The sequence below is a fragment of the Trachymyrmex septentrionalis genome, unplaced genomic scaffold (assembly GCF_001594115.1).
Source record: "Trachymyrmex septentrionalis isolate Tsep2-gDNA-1 unplaced genomic scaffold, Tsep1.0 scaffold5, whole genome shotgun sequence".
In the NCBI taxonomy this organism is placed as follows: domain Eukaryota; kingdom Metazoa; phylum Arthropoda; class Insecta; order Hymenoptera; family Formicidae; genus Trachymyrmex; species Trachymyrmex septentrionalis.
This window is the reverse complement of record NW_017305672.1, coordinates 75,721-97,215: the sequence shown is the minus strand read 5'-3', so window position 1 is coordinate 97,215 and position 21,495 is coordinate 75,721. Positions and strand designations below refer to the sequence as shown.

Below are 21,495 nucleotides of genomic sequence, written 5' to 3'. Positions count from 1 at the left end.
GATTGTAATATAGGTCAGAAATAATAATATTATTAAATTCAAGAAAGGCAAGATATTCTCGTAATTTGATTTCCATTATCCACACACTGTGATAATTATTTTACCAAAATTAATATTAATGAATCTCTGTATACATAAAGAGATGCTACATGTCTATTAACTTCTAGAGATAGAGAAGATAAAGAAAGAGAGAGAAGAGACAAAAAGAGAAATTCATCACAATTATCATTATTAATTTGTCTAAATTATATGTACAATAATTATTAAAATAACGTGTAAGCGAAAGGTATGTTTCAAATTGCATTATAATTAATTATTCTTCTAAAAATTTGACGATTAAAATAAAAGCTATTCAGCGCGATAAATAATTTTAATCTTTCATACGCCTACATTTTTCGGAGCTGCGTAAACCGCATAACCCTCCGAACGCTTTTGGACAATAAGCGAAGTGAACAATAATCCCAAATATTTGCGTATGCCTGCGTATCTCATGTGCGTTCCTATATCTATATTGCTTATGGATTAAGCGAAATATATGGCGGTGAAACAGACGCTAATACTGGTGTACAGGTAGAGCGATAGTTCTCATGAGCGAATTGCTCGGATGCTTCGAGTTCCTGCAAGGCGGGGCCGATACATGGAATTCGGTTACAGCGATGCCTTAATGGTGCAATGGCTTTACTCCAAGTGTATTCTAATATACACATTTAAGTGGTTAACGCATTACCGAATTGCAAGTTGAATCGACTCGCGGGGCAATTGATCGCCTCGACATTTCTCCACGCTTTCGCATAATGGAGATTCCATCCCCGAGATATTTCCCGCCGCCCGATAACATTTACCTAGCTCGCCTTGCCGTGCCGTAAAAAGTACCATGGGAAAAGCATAGAAGATTAATTCGCATAACCGGTACGTGCAAGCGACGCGAATGGAAATGCTCGTAAAAGTAGTAACGAAAAACGCAAGGAAGGCTTCTGCAGTGTTGCAATTGCGATGTCTCTTTCCGATTTGCAATAAACTGAATCGATAGTTAATCGAGTTTGTTCAGTACTTGTAAACTCAAGTTTACTTGCGCAATTTCACGTAAACAAACATTTATTTCTAAGAACATTATGCAAATTAATACAAAAGCTGCATGCTTGGATAATTTGAAAATTTAAAAGCTGAAATACTTAGGCGGTACACCTATGCACGTTCTTCTCTCAAAATGCAAATATTTAAGATTGTAAAAAATGATTACGCTTGATGAAAATATGTGACAGTAATGGAATGTTGCAATTCACATTTCTTATTCATGAAAGTACTTAAAAAAAAATGATTTTGGAAGAAATTTGCTTTTAAAAGCTCAGCATATAAAATACAATCAATATTATACTTTTCATGCATATTTTATATATATATATGTACAGGATGTTTGGAAAATAATGATAAATCTTTCGCATGAAGGTTTTCCAAACAACCTGTATATATACATTTTTTTTGTATCATTTAATTGCAAAACATTCTATAAAAAATTAATCCTCAGTAATAAACACAATGATTTTCCGATCCTTTACTACACACAGGTCGTTCATGTCTGGATTAATCGACAAGTATTTTTTTTCTTAGTATTGACAAAATTTACTTTACTGCGTAATAAAAAATAGTGTGTCAAAGTCCTGAGAGTTGCTTATGCTCAATCTTAAGAATAGTACAATTTACTTTACTGTAAATAAGATTTATTTTACTGTAAGGTGGTAATCATCACTTAAAATGATGTACTATAATCACAATTCACTTTTTACATCTCTCTTTTTACATTTAATAAAATTTATTCATAAATTCGACAGAAATTGCCAGAATATTTTTACTAGTCTTTTAAGGTCAAAATTACTCAACTATTTTTCGTGTAGTATTTCAAAGAAAAAAATGCGCTGGATACGAATGATCCATCGTGTACACTAAGGATTAGGAAAATTAAACCCGTATATTTAAAATAAACAAGTAAAAAATTTCTTTGAGCCAGTAAATTTAAAATAGTAATGTGTTTTAAGTACATTAAAAAATGGATGTTCCCCCCCTGTATTACATACAATATAAAATAATATAAGATTATATATACATCTATATAAAATCTTGAAGTGTTTTATTTTAAACTGTAAGTTCGCACGCGCTTAATCCCGTTAAATACAAAAAATAATTTATATATTGTATATTACTATTTTTTTAAAGCTTAATTACAATCATAATTTGACTCAATTATCTTATTTTTATGACTATTTCCTCACATTATCAGAGATAATGTAGAAACTCTAGAGATATATTTCCATTTATTGCCGTCTTTTTTGTCTACACTGCACATTTGCAGTTATTACTTCCATAATATAAATAATTACATAATTTATTTTTAAATTTAATATCAGAACAATGGCATACAAACGCAGCTTGGCAAATTAAATTTATTCACAAATTGTTAACACTTTTTGTTAACATATTACGGACAACAGTAAGTATGTATAAAAACTCATCAGAAATCACAACTGTTTATTGTTTATTTGATAATAGCATACTAATGTGCGTAAACGCAATTCGCATTGCGAAAACGAAAGCTAGGCTTTGAAGTAAGAACACTCGTTAAGAGCTCGTTAACGCGACGGCGGAGTCTAAACAAAGAGATAGAGCGAGTAGTTGAGAGCATTGATAACGACATCTCGAGTAAAAAAAAAGAGCGAGAACTCGCGGCTATTCTGTGCCAACAGAGCAGAAGTTGCACGAAAAGTTTCAGCAAACTTATTAGTGAAATTATTACACAGGGCTTGCCTGACATTTTCCCATGCTTTATCATCATGCATTTAACATCAGAGGAATCAACTTTTTGTCAATAGAGTGTTTACCGAACCGACAATCTTCCGTTTAAATTGTAAAATAAAGAGTTCTTCGCAATCTGAACATTTAAAGTATAATTAAGCGAGAAAATCTTATCGTTCATTTGAATTCAAGTGGACTTTGCGAAACTTTCTACTTAAAATATATTCGCGTCCGGATAAAGAGACCGAATTAAGTTTAAAATAGAAAAAGAAAGCAACAAATAAAAATGTTCAGCAAAAAAACGAAAAGTTCTTACATACTATATTCATCCCATATACGTGATTAATTGAAAGCAAGCTCGTTATGAGTCGGTATTAATTGTGACTGCGATCGTGTGAATAAAAAATGATGCCTTACGCAATTTAACTTATCGGACTCAATTAACAAAGAGATTTATTCACCAATTGATGCATCGCCGTTACTATCTCGCCGACTGCTCCAGATGCTGTTTTATCCATGTTACCAGATGCCAAAAGCACTGTCACTTGTTTTGATGGAAAAATTCAATACTTCCGTCACGCGGAATTCGACAAAAATCGTGGATTAACGCAAAGTATCGCGGATAGGTGTTAAAGCAAGAAATGACATCCGTGTATCGCCCGAAAACGTTTCTAAATAAACGGTAATAAGTTAAATGTACTCTCTATTTGTGTTAGCTACAATATATATATATTAATAATATCCTCGATCTACAATCATTTTTTACTCTCTCCATCTGCAATCTGAATTTCTTTTGTTCAGCCCATGTTTATTACTATTCTAGATTTTTTTTAAATGTGGCAAAATTCGGGGTTACTTTAACATCTCTACTACACTTTTATCAAATAATTTAACTCAAATGTTAAAATTCTGATTTAATAAAAATTAAAATTTAAACTGAAATAAGAAAAAAATTAAAATTTGTTTAAACATGTACAATTTAATAAAAATATAAAAATCGGAGCATAAATGCAAAAGGAAAGTAACAGAAGCATAAATAAAGCTTCTAAAAGGCGAAAATTGAAATAACAAAATATAAAAGTGTTTACGCTTCTTTTATGTTGTCTCAATTTTCGTTTGTTAGAAGTTTCATTTCAGTTTTACTGAGTTTCATTTCTGTTATTCTCCGCTTACATTCGACTCCGATTTTTATTTTCGCCAAGGTAGCAAGGAAATCAGACGGTAAATGTTCAGAAGTGGTGCTCCCCAAAAACCGCGGTTTTTTTCTTTAATAATAAACAAAATTAGTTACAAAAAGACATGTATACTATGTTTTAAAAAAGGAAGTTGTGGTTTTTGTGGGGAAAAAATTCTATTTTAAAAACAAATAAGAGAGACAGTTTTATTTTTGAACGTGTGGTAAATTATATATGCTCCTAAACAGAGAGGTGAGATGGGGTGGACTTTGTTTCGAGTTGGAAAACGTATGGGTGGGGATACTCTCTGCGAAGGGCGGCACTGCCCTCAAAAAATATAATCTAACCCATATTTTAGTATTGGGTGGCTCTCGTTTTGCGTTGTAAAGTGTACGCAAGCTCAAATACTAAAATAGATTGCCTCCACACATACACTTTACAACGCGCGGAATGAGAACTATCATTTATTCTTATCATTGACGAAACTTAGAAATTCGTATAGTCGTATATTGAAAGCTGTTAGCAAACTGCGAGAACTGTTTACAAAATACTTATGACTTTCTGTGATTTTCTAACTTTGTTTTACATTTATCAAAAGATTAGTACGGCATACAGTGAGAACAAAAAAGTATTCGTACAAGGGAATTTGTTACAAAAAAAGTCTTATTTGTAGAAAATAAACATTAATTAGCAATTTCATACAATAAATACATTCTGTTCTAAACAAACAAATTTTGCATGTATGTCTGATTTTAAAAGCTAAATTTCTCATTTGTACGAATAATTTTTGAGCATTCAAACAATACAATTTTTAATTTTCGCTTATTTTTCAGATGATATATTTTGTATAATTAATACACATTCTTTTAGTATATATAATTTTAACATACAGTCTATTTTATTCTTTATGAATAAATTGTTAATTATCCAACAAAAAATAATCGTCAATTAAATGTCGAATCGACGTCAAATTGACGTTGAAATCATCGTATTTATATCAATTTGACATCAATTCGATGACTCATTTCTCACTAGATAATATTTACTTTTTAAAAATGAAGTTTTTTTAAAAAATATTTTCTTTGTACGAATACTTTTTACACTCACTGTATATATAAACTTCACTATTCGTAATATACTTCTTATATCAATGCTATTCTCTACATATTATGGAACTTTAATTTACTATATCTCCTAAACCAATGCCATCCCCCACTTAAGGCTCCTAATTACTCAGCCAGCGACACAGAATCAGATGGCGGCCTGGCAAAACTGTAGCCACACACACAAGCATGAGCCGTTTGTGCGCTCGACACGCCAAAAACGAGCACATGCATACATAGGCTCGTGTTTGTGTGTGTGTGTGTGTTTGTGTGTGTGTGTGTGTGGGGGGGGGTGTGTGGGTGTGTGGGTGTACAGCGCCTCGCCACGATAAATGGCTAAACTTATAGACGTGAAAAAGTGGCGAAATTTATGTTGCATACCATTTCATTATTATTTGCTTAATTGTGAAAATGTGACGTACGTGTCTCATACTTATCAAACTCGTAATTATCGATGAAAACTAGTTATCTTGGAATTTTATATGTAAAAGTGTATATTTTACTCGTTTCAACAGCTATCCGTGTGTTTCTGCCCGAACATAGACTCACTATACGTGCCTTTTACAACCATTTACTGACTGTCAAGGGAGGAAAGGACAGTTTTCGTCGATTTTTACAAGTGTTTTAAAGCGATCCCGTCATTTCGTTTTATCCAAATTGTTTTTATTTAAAAATAGCATGCAACATAAATTAATGCGTATTTCTCACTTTTGACGTCACAATTTCAACATGGCCGCCGCGACTAGTCAGCAGCCTTAATTCTAGCGGGAAATCACTCAGGACACTCTCCACTACATACGAGTATATCTAAAGAACACTCAAAAAAATAGGTGAGGTGTAACCTAAAATATACATTTACCAAATAAAAAATAAAACTGTCTTATTCGTATTTAAAGCAGAATGTTTTCCCACGAAAATCACAACCCTCCCCCTCTCTTAACATGTGATATACATGTCTTTTTATAACTATATTTATTTATTACTGAAAAAAATTCGCAGTTTTTGAGGGAGCATCACTTCTGAACATTTACCAATCGGGCTCCGTTTTCCTTTATTTCGGAGAAATTTGAAAATTTCGCTTGTGCCAAAAAAATTAAGGTTTCGGACAGAGGGTTAATTACATTAATTGTATATGTATATTATTTAAGTTATTCTCACAATAAATTAGTGCTGGGATTTACTTACACATTTCGGCCGATTTTCAGCTTGGTTCCTGTCCCTTACTTCACCAAGCCGCGCGCAGCAATTAGCATTTAAGCTGCGCGCGGATTGGTGAAGTAAGGGACAGTAACCAAATTGAAAATCGATAGAAATGTGCAAGTAAATCCCAGCACTGCAATAAACCGTATAATTCCTAACTCTAGCTAAAAATGAAACTCGATACGCGCATGGAGCTTCATTCAGGCCGCAGCAACTTCACTACGCTTGTGACGCAAGATATTCTTCCCGATTGCGGAATTATACAGCGAAAACCGCTTTGTTCTCAATTAGTCCGACAATGGTCGATCGTTTCTTGCACGATTCCGGTACTCTCTACATAGTCGACACATTAATCATGGCTCAACAAAAAACACGGAACGATTTCCGTCAAGACTGACGCTGGAGCGTTTGAAATTTCGCTTGTAAAAAAAGATCCAGATTGTAAATGGAGAGTTAATTACATTACCTATATATATAGTATATTATTTGAGTTATTTGGGTCCTTACAAGATAAGTCGTATAATTTCTAATTCTAGGTAAAAATAAAGTTCAATACGCGCGCGAAACTCCCTTCAAGCCGCAACAATTTCACTGCACTCGCGAGATATTGTTGCCAACCGCAGAATTATACATCGAAAACTTCATTCTCCATTAATTCAAGTAAACTCAATGTTCGATCACTTCTTGCATGATTCCGGTACTCTCGACATCCGAGCCGTACGTATGACTAACGAAAAACATGGAGCGATTCTCACCAAAACTAAAGTACATATACGCGAAGCCGAGCGTTACATCACTTGTGTGAATACCGTGAAGTGTGAATAGTGTGAACTTTGCAACTGAGGCATGAGCTGCCCACGATCCCCTCCCCCCACTCCCAATCGCGAGCGAGTATCGTAACGACAGCACGCTATTATTTTCCGAGAGTCATAATTTCAAACTGTGATTAAGACTATCGTATGTGTGATAAGAGGAATAAACGAAACGATTTATGCGGTAATAAAATCTCACTACGTACGTTTCCTCGTATCGCGAACTCGCGTATCAGAATTCGGAAAGGAACAACGAATGACTATCTCGTATCTTAATTATTTGAAAATGTACTCAATGTAACTATACATATACTGTAAAAAATAAAATATTAATTTTAACTTAACCCTTATGTGGCCAACCAAAAAATCTTGTACCGGGGCCAACCGAGGTACCCGGGTACCTCTATACAAATTTATGGCTAAAAACGTGCTGTAGCCTTAGTTATCTTTATCTATTTGATGGATATTGATTTATTTACAGTTGACGAATATATTCTAAGCTAAATATAATAGTATTATTGTATATAGTGACCTTTTGTTATCCTTAGTCAGATATAAAACGCTGGCAGCTATGCCGTTACCCTCTTTATTTCGAAGGCCAGGTGCATTGAACTAAAAAGGTAGGGAAGTAGAAGGATCTCTACATTCTTCTATACCTGAGTAATGTTCTAGAATATTTTTGAAACGAATGTATACCCAGTGTTCACAGATTTAGAACGAAACGTACGGAGGTGGGGGAAGCTCCAGCACTACTTTTTTTGAAACTCGAAATTTTTTGTGAAAATAAAAAAAAAAAAACTTTCTAATGCATAATTTTATAGGAAATCGGTCAAATAATGGGGATCCGAGACGATTTTAGCCAATATTTTTAAGAAAAAAAGTTATTCAACAAAATGTGCGACCATAGGTACCCGGGTACCTGGTTGGCCACATAAGGGTTAAATTAAAATTAACATTTTACTTTTTACAATGTAAATATAGATAATGTTCGATTGCTTGTCGCATGATTCGGCACTCCTGATATTCATTCGAACACGAAATTCGTCAAAAAATACGAAATAATCGCATGTCAAGACATTCCAAGCTGCCGTGACGCGTTGCGATTTTGCAAATGAAGTAAAATGCAGAACGGCCGGGACGTAACATCACACGTATGTACTACGTCACGCGCCTGCAACAGTCTAAACAAAAATTAAAACTTATTCTATTGCTTCCATCGGCCAAGTATCGCGCCAACAGTATCGTTAATAATTCTCGAATAAAATGCTGCAGTCAACCGAAAAAGTAGCTTTGCTTGTGCCCGTAACAAATGTCATGGGCGGCTTTGGTAGCTTTGGAGCCTTGATTGAGAACGAAGAGTAACAGATATCAAAAATATTCATTTTTGTCGACTTAACATTCCATTTCTTAAACCTAAATATTTATTAGAATTCAAATATGAAAACAATTGATGGAAACAGACATGTAGAACAGAGAAAAAAACTTTCGAATAGTACTTATGAGACATTTTGCCAAATGCATCAACTCGGCGGAAACATTTGAACTTGAAAAAAATGGCAACAACTTGTGAAACAATCATCTAGATTCAATAGGAAATAAAAGTAAGAATTCCGATCATATTAAAGAACCTTAGCCTACAGCAGTTGTAAAATTGCTTTTCTTGCTAAACGCAGCTATCAATTCCAAAGTCCGATGATTAAAACTGCATTTCTTCCGATTGTATTTCTTATAAGACTAAATACGAACAGGGTTCGATTATATTTAAAATAAAGTTATTTAAGATATATTTTTTTAATTAAAAAAAATATAAGTTATTTAATATTTATTATTTCAAATAATTTCTTCTGACCTATTTCTTTTATTTAATATTTTAAATAAGTCATATCAGTTTTTCATCGTCTCCTACGATTTTATATTTTAAATAAGTTTCTGGAACCTATTTTATATTTTTTATTTTAAATAAGTCGTATCAGTTATTTTATCGAGCTCTAAATACATCTACAAATATGTCTACATGAGCAACTTCATTCGCGTTCGCAACACGAGATATTAGGCCTAGTCTACAATCAGTCGAGAGACTGCCGTATGTCGTGTGCATACACATAACCTTCATTTTTCGTATCGGCTGTCGATGTTGACTTGGTCAGATCTCATCTTTTACATCTAACGACATTCGACAAGCAGCACCGACTTGATTGTAGACGAGGTCTTAAGTCTGTTTGTATTACTTGCACCTTTTTTTCATTCAGAATTTTCATTTTCTCTAACGCTCGCGAATATACATGTATTAATTTTGTTTTAAATATAAAATATACAAAAAATTTTAAAAGTTTCAAATGACATGAACGATCCATTATTTTCTGTTGTAAACTTGGATATCGAGAATGAGTAATCAAGCTTTACCCAGACAGCACACAATATTTATAAAATATTTACAAGATTTATTTTAATATATTTTAAATATTTTTGTGGTTTTAGATTGCATAGATCATAAATAGATCATAAATATATTTATTATAAATATTATGAAATATTTATTGTAAATCTTGTAGTAAATGCTTTATAAATGCTTAATAAGATATTCTATTTCAAATAAAAAATACTTTTAACAAAAATTTATTTATATTTATCATAAATATTACATTAAATATTTAATCTATCTTTTAATCATATTTCGAATAAAACTTTATATAAAATATTTATAAAATATTTATATAACATTTCAAAAAATAAATAATAATAAATATTTATCATAAATATTCTGTGCTGTCAGGATAGCATATATCTTAATTATCTTATCTTAATCCAAAAATTTATTTAATCCCAATGCTCGACTGCCTGTGGCACGATTTGGCACTTCAAATTTTCATTTAAAATCCTTCGAAAAATACATGTAAAAATTTATAGATATAAAGATAGAGATAGAGGTCTAAAAATAATTTTGTTGAATAAATATTAAAAATTACGTAATTTTATACATGAATTCAATAAAGTTTTGACATTCTAGCAACTAGTTTAAACATTCTACATAATTATTTTAACTTTAATTAATATTTTAGAGTAAGACAATGATAATAAATAAAGTAAGATAATGTTCAGTAAGATAATTTATATAAATTTGTATTACGTACATATATACAGGGAGAAAATATGTATTCTTTTCTCTTTTGTAGGATTTTTGACAAAATCGCCGTGGCTAGATTCTATATAAAATTTCCAGAATCTACATTAAAAACATTTGATTAATGAACATTTGTACGCCAAAAACATTAAATAATTTTTAGCCTTAAATAAAATCTAATATACGAAAAATATTCGATATGCGTATTGGTAACTTAGCCACATTCAAAATACTCTTTCATAAATCCGTATCTTAATTAAATGAAAAGCCATCAACATTTCCGATATTCGATCGCTTACCTTAAATTATTTGGTATTCCTATTCACCAACGAGATTTAACGAGAAATTCAATGGAAATATAAATTTCTTCATACGATGTCGATAATTGTTCAACTTGATTATAATTCGAAGAAATTATTAAAAAATATAAATTCATTCCTAATAATTCTATTAAATCTTATATACCCATTTTTTTTAATTGTATGTGACTACTTTTAAAGTTTATATGATCAATTTTTGGGTTTGACCTGTAAAAATTAGTACAATCGATAAAATTAAAACATAATCAAGTCGCAACAAATTGTTTGCAATTGTTCACGTAGGATCTTTTACGATTTCGAGAAATTTCTATCAAGCTCTGTATGTAATAACATAATAGATAATGGAAATAAGTTCGTTGGATGAAATACAAAGATGATAATAGCTAATCGTTCCTAGAAATAGATTTCAGATCCATAGAAAGAAATTTTCATGATAAATTCACTCGCACACTCTTTATAAAAATAGTACATATTAAAGATTGCTTTATATAAAGAATATAAATGCAATGGCATAATATAATCAGCTTTGACTATAAAATAATGTATTGTATGTATATTCTCTCTCTCTCTCTCTCTCTCTCTCTCTCTCTCTCTCTCTCTCTCACTCGCACACTCTTTCTCTTCTTAATTTCTTTACGAAACTGAAGCATGGGGTAAGGTCCAATTCAAACACACGTCGCACTCATGGGAAAAATAGAAGCGAAACACGCGCCGCGTCCGGGCCTTCTGGGCGTCGCGACGATTCTCCTTTAATTCTCTAATAAATATTTAGTAAGTATTACCAAATGATAACAGTTTGATAATACTTATTAAATATTTGTAAAAGTACAATAACATTATTTTTGATTATATTACCAAACATTTGATTGGTATTATTTCACCATACATTTAGTAGCTATTAGATGCAGACTCCGAGCCGTCAACTATTACTAAGAAAATGTACAGTAATTGCTAATTGTAGCAATACAACACATTGTATTGCTAGCATTGCTATTGTATTGTTAGTATTGTTTTCTTATGTATACACGCAATATTGCCAAGTATTGTTAATGCACTGCTACATATATGGCTAGTAAATATATTCCTAATGTATTGTTAGTACTGCTACTGCTAGCATTGCCTGTTTTATTATTGTATTGCCGCAATATGTTTTTAAAAAAATGTACACTGATTGCCATAGTGATTGATCCCTCGCCAGATTCTTTTTTTCAGTCTATGATAAAGAAAAATGAACATGCTCATAATAAACGACCATGCATGCCTCTATAATAAAAGTAGCACATTTCTTTGATCTGAGCCGAAACGCCGACAATTTTCCTAGCTATTTCGACCGCCATTTTGAATCTAGTTATCTGTAGTTCAATAAGCGCTTAGTATTGGTATATGGAATGGTTAATAAGTCCACATAATACGATGGATTTTTGCTTTTATTAATACAAAGCTTTATGCATATCTATTCGAAAAACTCTCGGGTCTAATAAATTAATAATGGTCTCAGAACTTTGTGAGGTTAGAATGGCTCAACAAATATTGCCTACTTTATAGATATTAACATGCAGAACAAAATATCTTATCTCAATGTAGATTGGGGATCTTTTAAAGTTAGGGAAAAAAATATAAGAAATAAGAGTCGCCAGAGGTTTTAAAAAGGAAGAAATTATTTACAGATATTTTATTGTTTTAATCGATACCCGTTAATGTTGTAGTACTTTTAAATTTAGTCTTTTTATACCTCAAATTGTCGATTAAAATAATAAAATCCCTATAAATAATTTCTTCCTTTTTCGCCGCCAATTTCATCTTTGACGACTGGCCTATCATTTAATATGATAAATATCCGAAGTACATAAAGGAGGGTATAAATTTTCGAGGATTTCCCAATCACTCGGGGATCGTTTTATTTGTATGTTTTCTTATGTATTTGTCTTCGTAGAAACCGAAAATAATCCTTATAATAACGCCAGACTTAAGAAAAAATTGGTTCATTGAAATAAAATGAATAAAATCCTTATTCGTTCTGAAATCACTATCAGTTATGCCTCAATGATTTAGAAATTAATTCCAAATTGGATCAAATGCGAGTAATATTGCACAAAACGTTAATTAGATTATATTTTTTATTTTGCCATCTCGATATCATTTCTTCCACTCCAACTGTCGCGCGTAAGCTGTACGCGTTAGAGCTCGATTATCATTATCAATTATCAATATATTATTGTCGATATAAATCGGATCTAAACATACAAAATGATTCGTAAAGAGGATTAATTAGAAAGAAAAGAAATAATTGATGTATTATGATATTTTCAAGTTAACGTTTTGTGGTGCAATATTATTCGCATTTGATCCAATTCGAAATTAATTTCTAAATCATTGAGGCATAACTGACAATAATTTCATAACGATGCGAATAAAGATTTTATTCATTTCATCTCATTATTTTCGGTTTCTGCGAAGAAAAGTACATAAGAAAACATATTAATAAAACGATTCCCGAATGGTTGAAAAATCGTCGAAAATTTGTACCCTCCTTTAATTCAAACTTGCAGCATATTGGAATGTCGCGAAGACAAATGCACTTTTAACAACAGTTGGCACTACTAGTATCAACTGTTACAAAAATATTATAGAGTGCTCATATTACCTGCAAGTCTCATAATATACCCAAATTCCATCCTATAATTTTATACATAGCAGCTTTTAGTGTGCTAATCTAGTGCAAATAACCGAATTCGCTATTAGAAACACAGACAGAAGAATTCAGCTTGAATTTCATAAAACTGTCGTATATATCTATTGGTAGACCGGAACAATAACAAGGGACAATAACAGGTAGCCTGGTTTGTTGACACGGCGCGGGGATACAGCCAACACGACCAACGGACGACACAATGCTACACACTACGCGCCACAACTACTACGCAAGATGACGCTTGAACGGACAGACAGTGACGCTGCCACTGTATGTGCCATTGCGTTATCACTCTTCGTAATGCAGTCATTCCGATCAATTAGCAACCCGCGTGATTAGCCGACTTCTCTGTTTAACGCTACATAAGCTTGACAGAGCGCAAAGAGGCCATGTTATTTCAACCATAGAGATGATGTTATAATACTTCAGACATCGCGCATATCTATTCCTTTACTACTTACTCCTCACGTTTGCTTTGACGCTCACAACGCTTTAAGCTAATCATTTCATCCCTGTATCTATCAAATATTAAGTCTGTTCGCGTTATTTAGAATTCTCAAAAATTTTTACACTCAAAGTAACATAAATAGATATTCGGATGTTGAAAAGAGAGAAAGCTGAGTGCAAAAAGTGCAAGCAACGTAAACAGACTTTTTAAACAAAGACAAATGATACTTACAAGCAACGCTAACGCCAATGAGATCGCAGTATTTGTATTATAGGTATCGAAATGATAAAAAAATAAGATGAATCTCCTCGAATTATCATTTCATTCGCGGTAATTTATTGTTCTAAATTATAATAATATTATTAGAAATGAAATATATAATTTATAATTTCGCGTCTTGTTTTAATTTTCTTATTACGCGCGCGCCGCAATTTATTATAGATTTAATTTGTCCATTTTACCATTTTCAAACTATGAACACCCAAGAATTTAAGTCACAACAATCGAATGAGTCAATTAGTGGAAAGCAGTATTTATTTATTAATATTTCATCTAATTGAGTGTTGCCTTACGATTGACGACGGAAGTGCCGTTGAAGACTCAAAGAGCGAACGTCATATTCTAGTAATTAACAATATAATTAATTAATTGTATTTTCATGGATGTTGTATTATGTGAGTGCAATGAAATATCTTGAGAGGAGAACAAGATCTGAGAGGCATTGAGCATCGGCGAAATAACCATGAAGTAAATTAATTAATATTTATACGTTTGTTTTTGTATTTGTACAAGAGAGACAATCATCCACTTCTCTTTATTAGATTCGTATTCCAATAAAAATTCAAGAAAAAAATATATATTAATTAGTAAAAATAATTAGAATTAAATATTAGAAATAAGAATATATTTAATTAAAATATTATTTTCTTTTGAAAATATATAATTAGTTTCTAAGATATCTTGAATAAAAACTTTGATGCATGCGATAATAATTTTTTGAAATACTAGTTATTTTGGCAAATAATATAATTCTTATGTTTCTATGTTATAAATCAAACGTAATTTACAACTTCGCCATTGCGCATCGCATATCGGTGAATCACGAAAATTATTTTTTATTTTATTAATATTTTATCTTTTATTCGAGGAAATAGATCTGCGATGGTATATATAGATGTTACAAACAGATGAATTTACAGATTACATATAGAGATTTACAGATAGATGTAAATCCATTGCTTTGAAGTGACTTAAAAAAGAGATTGGCGAAAATATTTTTGCTTCTCTATTTTATACTGTTTTTATATATAATTTCTATACTCTCTTTTTCTCTACAAATCCTCCTATATCTATTTCATTTTCTATACCACGTATTTTATATTACACTATTATAAAATTATTTTCGTACAATTTCAAATGCGTACGATGGATGGAAATAGCTTAATTGAGGTGTGTAATAAGTTTATATTTTTTCGCGGACAGAGTCTATTATAGACAACTTCTCATGTTGTAATGTTAAATGTTAGTATAGAACGTAAATGAAAAAAATAGAAAAATCAAGAAAGATAATTTAAAAACTAAGGCCGCTTTCTCTATCTAAAGATTAAAGATTACCATTAGAAAATGTATGAATGAATTTTATGGATGAATTTCTTGATAACTTTTTGATCTTTAGATGATCATATACTGTAAAAAATAAAAACGACCTTACTATTATTATTTTTCTTAATTTTCTTATTTTTTTGTTTATAGCACTACAGATTCTCAACACTGACGGTGAATTTTGAATATAGCTTATATCGTCTGTGAAGTGCATCAGTGTCGAGTAGAGACTCAATTATTCATTCCCTTTTATTAAAAATTTTTATTCCAATAAGACCGAAAAAAAAGAAAATAATTAAATAAAATTAAATAGAATTAAAAATTATTCTCGGTAAAAAAATTGCTATGCATGAATATATATAAATATGCATAAATATTCATAAACATTCATAATTTTATATGAAATATGTCCATATGTTCATATATCCTTCTTTCTTTTGTATAAAAATACTTTTTAGTGCAATAGAAATAGATAATAATAGTAATGTGAAAACATTAAAAATAATTAAAAGGATAATTTTCGTATTATTTGTTTTAGAAAAAATCAAGTATAAAAAAATGTAAAAAAATTACTGTATAATTATACATATATAAAATTATTATAATTGTGTATGAGCAATTTTTTACATTTTTCTAAAAACTTGTTTTTTTCTAAAACGAACAATGTAAAAATTATTCTTTTATTTATTTTTTATGTTTTTACATTACTATTATTATTTTTATTACACTAAAAAGTAATTTCACAAAAAAAGAGAGATGTATAAACATGCATGGACATATTTCATGTATATGATTATACATTTATGAATATTTATATATATGTTCATACATATTTATACATATTCATGCGCGAACAATTTTTTACTTGGGATAATATATATACTTTAAAATATTATTTCCGTTAAATATATGTAAAATTAATTTATTACAATATTTACTTGAAAGATAAATAAAAATTCCGATGAATGTAGTAATAATTCATTTAAACTCTAGTTTTTTTTACGGATGGGTGTTGAATGTGCCTGCGTGCGGCGATCATCGGAAAAGTAGCGATCCGGCGAAGTATTTCGACGGATTTGCATCTAGATGAACGAATGTCAATGACATGAGGACAATAAAAAGCCATCAGCCAATGAGGAGAAACAGAGCAACAGAAAATAAAATCCAAAGAGAGCAACGCGATAAGAGGGTGGCAATCGCAGCATCATTCGATGAGTGAAACCAATCGTTATGTATCGCCACAATTAATTGCTAAAATTGTCCCACTCGCGATGATTTAATATTAACGCGTTTTTTATCATTCGCTTTTGTCAGCTGTTTTATCAACAGCTTTTGATGCGTGACTGTTAATATGAATGACGATTAAAATTGGATAATGAAAATGAATGGACCGAACAAATAAAACTAAATTAATTGAATAGAGGAAATTGATTGAAATGATATCCTCTGCAATCGTATGTCATTTTGAAATAATTAACTTTATTGCATTATTGAAATAACGATGATGCTTACTGACATTCTACATTTCAAAAATTAATCATATTATTATATTAATAATAAAAATTACTAATGTCATAATTTTCAGATAAGAAATTAAATATATTCTAATTATTGTATTATTATAAATATACAGCAAGTAAAAGGTAAAGCCTGTAACGGTCGAAGTTGGATCTTAAGTGCTTAAATATTTCCATGTGTTTGTATTTCCATATTTACGTATATAGTATATGTACAAATTCACATGGAAATATTTAAGCATTTAAGATCCATTCAGCTTCAACCATTACAGGTTTTATCTCTCATTTATTATATATTTACAATACAATATATTTCTCAAATCGTTTATCATATCATATTATTATCACTGATTATTTTATTACATTGTTTTAATAATAATAATTTTGAATAGAATTAATTGTTCTATGATAATAAAAAGTAAAGGGACTTGATATCTCCTACAAATATGATCGATTGTATAATCGATGCATAAATTAAGGACATTTTTAGAGAATCTCGTTATGCCAATGTATAAATAAAATTGAAGGGCTCGCACCTGCTACTCACAAATGTGATTCTTCTCCCATTTGACAGATAAATTTGTTCCTGAGTTGGGAATTGGGACTCAATTGTGATTGAATCGATCGCACTTGACAGATCTGGATGTGCGCGAGTTCGTCGATCGCGTTAATTTTGCGCGCCGTCGAGCTCACGAAATATCATCACCATAGTTGCAGGAAACTGCATGCGTTTCGGAATGTAACGTCGTGCCATCGTCCTCCTCGTAATATTGCCTCCATCGAAAATTGCGACTGTACGTCACGTTTCCCGACTCTCAGGACAAAGTTGAAACACGACGTATCAGCGCGATGTATTAACTCAAAGGCGAACGTGAAAGTGCTTTGCGCGCATTTGATGAATATTAAAACTGCGAACGACAGTTAAAACTCGACTGACGTAGAATCGACATTCAACTGCAACGCGTCTACAACGTTATAAGACAAGGTTTTGTAAAATTTTCACATCACGTCACACCATAAAATCATTCTTTAATTAAAATTGCGCGGAAATGGCACGAGCGTATATTTGCATCATACCAGAAAAACGAATATCATTTTACTGTTTGTAATTACATTTTACTACATTTTAATGCAGTTCTTTGTAAACTTCGTGCAACGTACAATCGATATCACAAAGGAAATTGCTATGAAAATACTGAAACTTTATACCTTTATAATACCTTTACAATAAACAGTGACAGTTCTATCATTTTTAGAATGAAAAATATATTCTGTTAAAACGATTTCAAATATTAATTACCTTAAAATTAATTTTCTTGATATTCAATGCTGATTTCTATTTACCGAAGAAACTTTATTTGCAATAATTGTATTTTTATTGTAATTAAAATACAATGATTTTTGTGTAAAATACAATTTAAAATTTCTATCAAAATACAAGTAAAAACTACGTAATGATTCACCTGTTTTATCGTATATTAATTTTTATATGTGAACATTTCTACCAATTTAGAATTGGTTTTTCGTAACGAAATTTGCTCAATAGTTTTTAATCCATTCACTAGCAAAAACGTATATAGAAATAATCTCTATTTTTATTCGCAAAAACGAAAACGTCTCGCGATATGTTTTTCCAGGTTTGAAACAAAGAAAATTAAATTTATCGATTTAATCGGTAATATGTGAGAGATTCGAATAAAATACATATTTTAGCTTTTAAAGAATCGGAGAAATATTATTCTCGAAGCTCGCAAAATAGTTAAATAAGTATCCTATATTCTACCGCCACACAATATCAATTTTCTAAATGCTATTTTACGATACGAGTTGAATCCTTCGGCCAAAAGTAATACGAAGAGGGAATAAGGTAGGAAAGGTTTGTGACTTACACTTACGTTGGGCTCGCCCTCCGTCATGGTCCTCGAGCTTCCGTCACGAACGGCCGTCTGCACTCACAAGGGAGAATAAAATCACTTTTCTCTCTCTTCACCTGTACCACTATTTCTTCCCTTGCTCTCTTTCTCGCTCTCTTTCTCTTCTCTCTTTCTCTCCCTTTCTTTCTCTACAGTCCAAATTTTCACTACCGGCCGATTTTCCGTCGGTCGACCCGAATTCAATGGCTCCAGTCCATTAATCACTGCTTAGCGGCTAGCACGGAGCGAAACCTGTATTTAATTTTTCACGCAATGTCGCTTTGTATTCAAATGGAACCGGATACGAAGTCGGGCCGGGGGTGGGAAGAGAACGCGAGAATATAGGAGAATAAAGGGAGATAGGACAGAGCGCGAAGGTGATCAGCGACCAGAGTTAGGTCAGAGTATTATTTTACTCGAAAAACGCGAAAGCAATATCAAGGATAGATTATATATAATATATATATATATATATATGTATGCATGTATATATATAAGCAAGAATGAAATCTGTCTGCTTGAATAAGAACGATATCCACCGTTTCCTTTTTTATTACTCGCGATCTTCATTAAATACCGAAAGTTCGGGACTGGACGTATCGATTGCGAGAAAATCTGTGTTCCATCTTTAATAAGCATAATTCGATAAATTTCTACGCCAACAGCGTTGTCCATTAATTAGCGAATATTTTTTAATTAAAAAATAATCTATATCTACTAATTCAATGCTTTTAGGTTACATAAATTAATTTTTTAATCTCATTAGACAAATTATTTAATTTTTCTTGAATATTTCTTTTCTGTAGAAAAAGTTGTCTAATTTTCTCTTCAGTTGCTTAAACTCATTATTATCTGATACAATAGAAGCATGTGTGAAGTGAAATGGACAAAGCGTCATCCGTTAAATGATGATGATGATTAAATATATATATAATAACTATTTTAAAATTTGGTCTCAGCTCTTGCACGGACTATACTTTTAATTGTAAATTTTCGTCACGAAAATTTTATTTGCATTAGTATTGAATAAACTTAAAAGTAAGTGAAAGTAAATAACAGGATAAAAATTGTGTTTTATATATATTATGTGATATATACATATAGAAATTTGAATAAAAAAGGATAACTACAGTAAAATCTGTTAAATTGTTATAATATGTATTATAGAAATATTGAAGTCTACTCAGATACTTTGATGAGGAATTTATTAGTTTTCTATATAAATTATTGAAAATTTTATAATACAAACGTGCCTAATTTGTAATATAAGGTAAAGACTTACATACCAAAAACCGAATAAGTATTACACGTGATATTTTATTTCATCTTCCATCTGAAATGTGTATCTAATAAATTAATAATTTTATCCTTGATTAAATAAATTAAATTTTTAATTAAAGCACAATATTGATGAAAGTTGCAAACGATCGCTAATATCAATGATATTAGTAGTTGCATTAAAAATAATAGAATAATAATAACAAAAATATTTAATTATTAGTAGCAATTATATTTCACGCAAACGTCAATAATAATTTCGTATTATACAAATCGGTCAAACGAATCGTGGACTGCAAGAATCGAGAATTATTTTCTATAATAAATGCTTCGTCACATTTTCGTATTGCATTTAGAATCTGCCTTTTCGTACGCATCATTACCGATGCATCGTAATTCAATCTGGATAATGAATTAATTCGATATCCGCGCCATTGCCATTGATGAAAGCCATTGAGGGGATGATACGAAAGTCTCGACGCCGCGTTGCTCTTTGAATTCGTTTTTTGGCCGCGACTTTGACGAAGATATATTCCGCTTACGAACACGCCGCTTGTGCGTTCGATATTGACGTGACGAACTGTTTTGAAACTAAAAAAGAAGCGAAGAAAGGTGAAAAACATCCTATACAACCGCGCCATTCAAATCACTGCGACACAGCGCGATGTTTCGACGCATGCCTTTCCACGTTCTGAAATTGTATTTCGCATATGTGCAACACGCAGACTTTTTACCCGCACGACGACAGTAGAATTGATAATAAACCGCTATGTTACATATGATACATACATGTGGTATATTGTATATATTGTACAATATATGTATGTCTCGGTTTTTGCGAAAGTTTAATCAATGAAACGTAATTCTTTATATAATACAATTAAAGCCTTCTTTGTAACACTTTTTATATACCATAATGAAGTATAGATCTTTATTGTAACATACGAAAGGTGAAGGCAAACTAGGTAACCGTGGCAACTTTTTCTTACGTAACAAGTAATTACGACCGTGAGAAGCGATCTGACCTTTCTAACATTGAAGGTCCCACGATGAAGGTAGACATTCATGAAATCAATTTTTACAAATTACGGGTGATTATATGTAGAGAATAGAAAAATTACTATTCCGTTACTTTTTCCGTTACTTTTTGTAATAACAATTTGACAAGTTGCAATTTTTTATGACTATATATGTATAACTAACTAAACACTGAGATTGCGCTAAGATTGGGAAAGTCACTTTGAAAAGTAACTTGCATCATTTACTTACTGAAAAAAATAATTTGTAACGAATAACGTTATCTCGTTACAAGTTAATGACATAAAGTGATGAATTACAAATGTCGAATTAATTTTTTCAGAAATAAGTGACTCTTCTCGTTACAAGTACCAACCGAGTGACTTTCTGATCCTAACGTTATTTTTACAATCATAAAAAAAACATTACCAAATCGTTATTGGGTATAAATGAGTAACGATGAGAAAGTAACAGTGTTACAAGTAACTAGTTACTTCCATTCCCTGATTG

The 21,495-nt window shown here is 31.2% G+C and overlaps 1 protein-coding gene across 4 annotated transcripts in view; it reads right to left on the bottom strand.

Moving 5' to 3' along the window:
- Positions 1–21,495, bottom strand: part of LOC108751578 (venom dipeptidyl peptidase 4) — a 794,336-nt gene that overhangs the window by 762,600 nt on the left and 10,241 nt on the right. For 2 of the 4 annotated variants that reach the window (XM_018491819.1, XM_018491820.1), the window contains exon 2: positions 18,667–18,942. The exons of 1 other annotated variant lie outside the window; for it this stretch is intronic. In XM_018491819.1, the coding sequence (XP_018347321.1) occupies positions 18,667–18,693 (27 nt within the window). In that variant the 5' untranslated portion in view covers positions 18,694–18,942. The remainder of the gene's footprint in view (positions 1–18,666; positions 18,943–21,495) is intronic. One more of the 4 variants, XM_018491821.1, reaches the window with a different exon arrangement.